The sequence below is a fragment of the Solanum pennellii genome, chromosome 6, assembly GCF_001406875.1.
Source record: "Solanum pennellii chromosome 6, SPENNV200".
In the NCBI taxonomy this organism is placed as follows: Eukaryota; Viridiplantae; Streptophyta; class Magnoliopsida; order Solanales; family Solanaceae; genus Solanum; species Solanum pennellii.
Genome location: NC_028642.1, coordinates 2,653,743 through 2,662,253, shown reverse-complemented (window position 1 = coordinate 2,662,253; position 8,511 = coordinate 2,653,743). Strand labels below are relative to the sequence as shown.

Genomic DNA, 8,511 nt, shown 5'->3' with positions numbered 1-8,511 from the left:
CTCCCACAACCCCCACCCCCCCAAACACACGCCTTTAAACCACAAAAAACATTTATATACGCTTGCAATACAAATTACCAAGAGCACGATGCTTCACACATGTAATTGGAGTCTGTTTCGGGGCTTACAGAAGCTCGTGCAAAGAAGATTTATAGGAGAGAAGTTCCCCATCTCTCTTAGGCCTTCTGTCTCTTGAAAAATATTGTATTCTTATGTTTGAGATCGCCTCTGTGTGATTCATATTATTCCATCATCGCACCAAATGCTTCCTCATTTTTTATAAGGGAAATCAAATAATTCCTCATTCGCTTTTTGGAGGTCCTCAGTTTCATTCTAGTAACTTATTCTAGCCAACTGAAAGGATCTTTTGATTAATCCAGAGATTATTTGGATTCCCATAAGTAAATGTAATATTTCATGGATATACAAATAGGAGAGTTTATTTTATTAGTAAACTGAAAAAAGGAACCAGCTAAACATTCATCCCTTTCTTTCCAGTAGCAGGCATTTCCTAATCAAAATAACGAAAAATAACTTCACAGATTTGAAACTCACAAGGTTGTGAAGCAAACAAGGATGTGCTGACAACGGTGGGAGATGCTTCTTGACAGCTTCCTCAAACTTGCAACGATGACTCCCGGGAACCCCATAAAATATTCTTGGAGCGCCAAAATGTATGTAGGATAGCAAATATAAGTGGTGCTCTTCAATTCTCTAATGGAAGATGGAAAAGGAAGAAAGTATAGCCAATCAATCAATCAATCAAAAAGGAGATGCTAATAATTGAATTTATGCTCATTAGTACTTTCTCCTCCCAAGAGATACTGCCTCACCCCAAAAAAACAAAGACAAACGAGAATATGCCCAAGAATAATTTGAATAAAAGAACAAAAGTCCTTGCTTCATGAAAAAATGTAAATCTTACCCAGTGACTAGACGAAAAACACATTCCAAAGGAGAGCCGGGGAAGCAAAATAGAGGAACTGTTACAACTCTCAAAACGGAGAAGAGAATCTTGAAGCTTAGGGGTATTGTTCAAGTTCCAACCTGATTCCACATATTCTGGACATGCAGTTACATCCCGTGGATTGGTTTTAAATGGAAAACCACTTTGGCTTGCACTAGTTTCCGTAGTATTCCCATGGAGCACCTAATAAACCAAATTGAAAACGAAAAGTAAGAAAAAATGATGGAAAGAAAAAAAAAGTTTGGCAGATCCCTAGAAAAGAAAATTGCAATTCCAGAAGAAACCTCAATTTCTTCAGTTGGATTCTCAATAATTCTCCAGTATTCCCCTTCAATATCAGGAATAGATGGTTCTGACAGCATCTGCATTGCATCTGAATTAAAGTTTGAAGCTGTGATCTGATCTTCCTTGACAAAGTACTGCCTCTTGAAATGATCAGCGTAATTCTTGAAAGACTTCAACTTAAACTTTGGCCCACTTTCAAATTCAAAGTGTTCATTACAACAACCAAATTCTTTACGTTCCACGCTGTGTCCAAACTCTGGCTTCATACTTGGGATTTTCTGCCGTCTATTATTAGTCTTCTTATGGGCTCCCTCAAGTCTCATCTTTAAAAACAGACTCTGGAGGTCACTAATGCGCTGGATACGAGTGTCGACTCCACACCTCGTGTCCTCTTCTTCAATGCGGCAAGGTGGTCTCCAGGAAGAGGGAGGAACAATACGGCATACTCCATATTGCTTGACATGTGGAAGGATGCTTGCAACATACTTGAGAGTATCTTTAAATTCCTAGCATAAGATTTAACTTCATGAAAGCAGAATGTGGCAGGGTACCTGTTCATGATCCAATAGAGGGCATATACCAGGCTGAAAGAAAGATGGGAGTGTTAAGGAATACCTCTTCAGTAGGATGGAGTACAGGAGCTTCATCAAGTGAAGGGATCCGTGCCGATTCCGGACGACTTCTTGCAATAACCTTTTGAAAATGCATACCACAAACATCATAAGCTCAATGTAAACTAAAAAAAATAAATAACAAGACAGATGATCGCAATTAACTTCTGGATAGAGAACATTTAATCCTTGCCTTGAAACCAAACATTATACAATATTAAGGAAGAATGAACCTTCTGGCAGTTGTGACAACTGGAACATCCACGGATCACTCCTCTGGGAAGATAAGCGCGTGAAGACGAACCCTGAAAAATAAATTCAACCCAGAGATAATCAAATGACCAAACCATTATTCTAACTAGCAGTGCCACAAGCCAACAATTACACAGAGAAACAGTATATGCTGCCACATTCTTTGACCAGCCTCTACAAGAGAAGATGCAACCGAGAGGCCTCAGTCTCAGTAGATCAATGGGCTGCCCTTAGCTTACAAGTAATGTATGAGACAATCAAATGAAAAAAAGTATACCTGTAGAGAAACAGGAAAGAAAATCATCCTTGACCAATACTCAGAGCACACATTCCAAGATTTATGTCTTAATAAAGCCCATCAACACAGTTACAGTGTCCCATATTGATTGAGGGAATTGATTATTGTCCCCTTATATTGTTTTGGACAACCCTCACCTAATGGGCTACCATTTTATGTTTGACTTAGGTTCGAAGTTCATTTTCTTAACATGGTATCAAAGCCATACATCCTCTTGTTGATTTGTTTGGGCATAATATTATGTCATCCATGCTCCAAATGGCCATGGTTAGGAACACATGGGATTGTTGGAGTCCCACGTATGTTGAGGGAAAGGGATGTTGTCTTGTTATATGATCTTGCTCTCTTGGACAATTCCCTATCTAATGAACTTCTTTTCGAGGTAGAGTTAGGCTCAAAGTACATTTTCTTAACAAGCACGTATTATTAGGATTTAGGAGTAGTTAGTACCTCTCATTTCATAACCAGAGAAGAGCTAACTTAATAGTACAAGCTTTTGAGGAACGTAGGTGGATAGTATGGGCGACCAGGGCTGAACATCCAGGGACACTACGATTCAGATTTAAGGTTAGGTCCATATATATATACTTCCATATTAACTACTGTCCACATATACTAGTCCCTTATTGACAAGTGAAGGAGCAAAAGAATTCACCATTTGGCCCGTCCCCTGTATAGTGCGGGACAAACAGAGAATAAAACCTTATCAGTAGATACAACTTTTCTCTCGATAAATCAAAAAGAAAATTCATAAATGTGCATGAAGATGATGCAAGGGTTAGTAGGTACAAATGCTCAGTTGTAGAGTTCCCAAAAAACTATCCACCCCTTTAGATATCCTCCTTTTCTTTCCTTATTTAGCTTAACTTCCATGTTGCAAAGGCATATATAGCCCCAACTGATTTGCCATCTTCGTGGACGCAATGTTATCCAAACTCCCAGCATCAATGATTATCTTTGCACCGGCCAATTCTGACATAGATTTTGAATACAGCCTTCCGTCTTCTCCTCCTTTCTGCTGACGTTGGCTCATGTTGATAATGACAGTGAAACTATCTCCTGTCCTGAGCTTGAGAACCCTAGCTCAAGGTAATACCCATGACATATTGAACATGACAAGAGTCCAACTCGGCTCCATTGCGATAATGAAGAAACATAAGATTAGGGACATCCCCTTCTTTCTAGCGCATACAACAGTAATTCAGGTTTATACAAACCCTTCCTCTCTAAATAGTGTCTCACACAGCATACTATGCAAAGGAAACCACTTTTCTGGTTCTGACTTACAAACATATTTTCAGATACCTATAGCAAGATTGCACTGCAAAGCAATCATATTTTGCACCAGGGCCTTAACATACCATTCTGTCCTCATCTTGCTATACCACTTGGCCATAAATATGAAATATCTTGAAGAAATACTCCATTTCTTCCTACTTCTAATCACCTGACAGTTGACACCAGTGTTATCAAAGGCGAGCTTAAGCCCTTAAGCGAGGCTCAAAATGTGTTGAGCGCTTCGCCTCGCTTTATGTGCGCTTCAGTGTCGTCATCAAGGTTCTAAGGCAAATGTTTCCTTGCCAATGAGCTTCGCATGAAGAAGTGACACTAAATAATAGATATTTTACTTTATCATTAAAAAAAATTCAATTTCTTTGGTCATATATTTGACATTCATGTTTATAATTATTAATTTTGGACTAAACATATATATTTGTACTCTTTTCTCCCTTTGCGCCTTCTTTCATTAAAGCCCACGCTTTATTTGCGCTTAAAGCCCTCACGGACTTTAGAGCTTTTTTGCGCTTTTCACCTTTGATAACACACTTGACACAGGTTTCTTTTTGATGACTATGGTGTCTGGACCAATTTGTACGCACCTCGACTAATTCCACAGGATATTTGCCACTTCCTGCCAGTGCAGGTACTTGGTAACTCTGTCCACTAAGGCAAGGACAGATGAGAAGAAATCGCCCAGTGTTTTTGTCCGTTAACAGTGTTCATCTTGTTCCAAGAACACAAGGATGCATATGGTCAACAGGAATAATCCTCGGTAAAGCCCAAAAATATTATCCCTATATGCATCTCTCACCAGATATGTTTATCTCATACGGTCCAACCAGAAGCATCAGCTATGGACTTCACTCTTCTTTTCCTGCCTTCTCAATAAACACCACAAGGGGAATTCTTTTACAGCAGTGTACATATTGAAGGTGAGACAAAATCAAAACTTATAGTTTAATCAATTTAATTGAAATCCATCATTAATATGTTGATACTACGTATGTAATTAAAAAAAAGGATTTATGAGAAAATTTTATGAAACTCTTACTGACCTTATCAGATTCACATTCAAAATTCTCTTCCATGTGATCAACATGATCATCAAGTATCCAAGGCCTACGCCTAACAGAACTCTTAAGCTTTCCTGTGCTAACAATTGTTGCTGTAGAAGCAACCTGGACAGGACCTTGCTCAGACTCATTCCCAACAGCCACAGAGTTACAGGCTTCCTCATTATTTTCTACCTTCTGTAGTGTGAAAGACGTTAGTGATTCAAAACCGGGTGGAACTGAAAATCTTTTCCTGTCGTCACATTCACCCTGTAATCTGATGCGCTTGGCCCCCATCAACACCAAGACAAAATAGCACTGGAACAAAAAAGGTTAAGTATTAGTGGACATGAAATGTGACATGGACCTACTTTGCCTTCTAAGGAAGAAAATAACCAAATACAGGCATGCTTCATCAATGTCCATGTAAGTTGTACCTCTTAACTTCACCTTTATATTTCTGTCAAGTACAATCAGACATCGTCTGTGAGAAATTCAGAACTGACCTGCAACAAGAGAACACAGATTAAAGGGTAAATACTAGCCAATATGACATATAGTCAAAGATAAAGTAATCTGTATACAGATACAAAAGACTAAAGTAATAAAAAATGAATTTGGTCGTGCCTGGTATTTTGAGGTCAATAAAAATAGATGCGGATGAATTTTAAACAAATTCTTCATAAAATTCCTTATTAAAATTGCAGACATGAATCTTGTTAATATGAGAACACCAAAAGTAAGGGTAAAAAGGGATACACATCAGAAAGAAACTAATCCAATCTTCTTCTTTTTTGAACTGGTAAGTATATTGAGATAAACAACAAAGCGCTGAGAAGGTTCTCTATAGGCACAAATCAGATATCCCCATGCAACAACAAAAAGAGGGCCAATCTATACAGAAAAATATATTCCCGCAGAGAATTGATAATATCGAACATACTGTTTCCATCCTTTACATCCTGTAAAGTTGCACCAAAAAGCCATAAGCTAAAGACATTTGTACAGAGACAGCTTTCCCTACAAAACATGGCATTTACTTCCGTCCACAGAACCCAACAGATACAAGTCGGCACTGTAACCCACAGACTTCTTGCTGGTTTCCTAATCCCACTTTTGCCCCAAACAGTCAGCAGGTTTGGGGAAGTAACAAAATAGAAGCCAAATCACTCAAATTCATATCCAAGAGCAAATGCAGAACTGCAAACTGTGATTGATTGGATACTCTCTTCGTAAAACGTCTTAGCATGGTCACTCAAATTAAATTCTCCTAGCAAGTTCGCCAAACGGGATACAAAAAGATAGAATTTTTAGGATGGAACAGCAAATGCACTTGCTGTTAATACAAGTCCTGCATCTCCTACCAAATTCAGACCTCTCCGCCATTCTCTCCTTCAAAAATACCTTCACTTCCCTTCTAGATACTACTTACCTTTTTTTCTGAAAATAAAACAACCAACCAACTATGTATCAACTTCAATCTATTAGAGTCAATTCTATAATCCGATATATCCATTTAGCTCTATTTGGATCCATTTCTTTCTTAGATACTAGATTTCCAAAAAGAATGACGTTCTTTGGCATTTAATCAACAAACTTGATCAGCTCTTGGAAGTATCACAAACTAGAACAAACCCATTTCATAATTCAGCACCATGACAAATATCTACACACAAATGACACATCTATTGTCCATATAAAAAATCGAAGAATGAACCAAACTTGCAATTATAAGTGAGACATATATGAAGCATCGAGAAAATGAAATACACTTAAGTACCTAGAAATTAAACAAAAGGTGGTGGTGGTTTTACCATTGCAGTTTCGTAAGATTCTAATTAGAAGTCAGCTATAGGAATCCTGGGTGTCCATTTTGATCTATTCGGGTACATCTTCATTCCTTGATACTAAATTCCCCAAAAAATAATGTGGGCTCTAAATCCACATTCCACTCAAGTTAATCAGTTCTTAGAAGCATAACAGACAAGCACAAACCAATTTCATATTTCAGCAGCAAGACGAATTACAAATATAGATGCACAGATGAGACATTTACTGTCCAAGTGAAAAAAAATCGAAGATTGAAACAGTAAATAAAATAAGTATGAAGCAGTATGAGAATGAAAATACGATGAAGCACGTAGAAATTGGACCATTAAAGGTGATGTAGTTGTGTATCCGTTTTGCTCAATTAGGGTCCATTTCATTATTTGTTACTAAATTCCCAAATAGAATGATGCGGGCGTCAAATCTCCCAACTTAATCAGTTCCTAGATGTCACAAACTAGCACAAACTCATGTCATTTCAGCACAAATCAAAAATACAAATACACACATTTATGACCAAAAAAATTGAAGCTCGAACCCAAAATTTGCAACTGTAAGCAATACATATATGAAGCAACTATGAATTGGACCGCAAAAGCTGATAGTAATCACAAAAATTCGGCTATATGAATCTTGGGTATCCATTTTGATCTATTAGGGTGCATTTTCATTACTTGATACTAAATTTCCAACAAAAAAAAAAGATGTGGGCATCAAATCAACCCAACTTTCTCAGTTCTTAGAAGTATCACAATCAAAAACTAGCACAAACCAATTACATATTTCACCACAACACCATAGAACAAACAGAAACACACACATACGACAGCTATTGTCCATGTCCAAAACACCAAGCTTGAACCAAAACTTGAATTAGTAAATAAAACATGTATGAAACAGTAAGAGAACGAAAATACAACGAAACACTAAGAAATTGAACCATAAAAGTTGTGAATCCATTTTGCACTATTCAGGTCCATTTCATACTTTGTTACTAAATCCCCAAAAAAGAATGACATGAGCATTAAATCCACCCAAACTAGCACAACCCCATTTCATAGTTCAGCAAAATAACAAAGAATAAACAGAAATACACAACTAAAAAATCGAATCTTGCATCAAAATTTGCAGTACGTTTACCTAGAAAAAGGTGATAGTAATTCTGGAGTTGCAGGGTCAAAAGGGTATCAGCAGAACTTGATTTGAAAATGGAGAGAAGGGTTTGCACAGGGAAGAAAACTCATAAACCTCGTACTTGAAGACTAACTTTAAGGAATTAACCATGGAGGATTTTTTTTCTTTTCAATATTCTTCTTCCTCATAATTCGACTGAAATAATCTGAGTTTTTTAAGGCAAAATTGTCACATATTTATTGGAGAATGTCTATTTTGACCCCTCATTTGCTACTGTGGATCACTTTTGGTCCAAATAACAAAATGGATTCAAACACTATTATCCAAAAAAAATAATTCAATATGGGTATGAAAAATCAAAAGAAAAAAAATTACAATTTAATCATTTTTAATGCAAGAAATTATGTTGATAATCTTGAAAATCAGCAATTTTGAATTTTTGAGTATATAAATCTTCGTGGTTAAAAAAGTAAAAAAATGTTATTTATTAGATTAAACTTGATGAAAATAAAGTTAAAAGTTTCAAATTATCCAATTGCACTTATTATTATATTTAAAAATTTTATTTATATTTCATGTTCTTTTCCCTACTAGGATTAGTTAGGTTGCATGAACCAATCCAAAAACACAATAACATTTCTAATAGAATTTGTAGTAAGAAATTTATTGAATATATAATAATTATTAATAACTCTGTAATTTTAAAATTTTAGAATTTTGCATCCATAAATTTTTAAGGTTTGACTTTATTTCAAACAACAAAGTTTAATATAGTAGAGAAGAATTATGTAACTTTTGGACTAT

At 36.4% G+C, this 8,511-nt stretch overlaps 1 protein-coding gene across 4 annotated transcripts in view; it reads right to left on the bottom strand.

Annotated features, from left to right (window-relative positions):
* Positions 1–7,897, bottom strand: part of LOC107022022 (putative lysine-specific demethylase JMJ16) — an 11,284-nt gene extending 3,387 nt beyond the window's left edge. For 2 of the 4 annotated variants that reach the window (XM_015222727.2, XM_027917822.1), the window contains exons 1-8: positions 7,714–7,897; positions 5,184–5,252; positions 4,750–5,064; positions 2,097–2,168; positions 1,868–1,945; positions 1,252–1,758; positions 926–1,150; positions 556–714 (exon numbers count right to left, since the gene is read on the bottom strand). In XM_015222727.2, the coding sequence (XP_015078213.1) occupies positions 556–714; positions 926–1,150; positions 1,252–1,758; positions 1,868–1,945; positions 2,097–2,168; positions 4,750–5,043 (1,335 nt within the window). In that variant the 5' untranslated portion in view covers positions 5,044–5,064; positions 5,184–5,252; positions 7,714–7,897. Of the gene's footprint in view, positions 1–555; positions 715–925; positions 1,151–1,251; positions 1,759–1,867; positions 1,946–2,056; positions 2,169–4,749; positions 5,065–5,183; positions 5,253–7,713 lie in introns of those variants that run through there. The other 2 variants (XM_015222729.2, XM_015222730.2) reach the window with 2 other exon arrangements.
* Between the last annotated feature and the right edge of the window lie 614 nt (positions 7,898–8,511).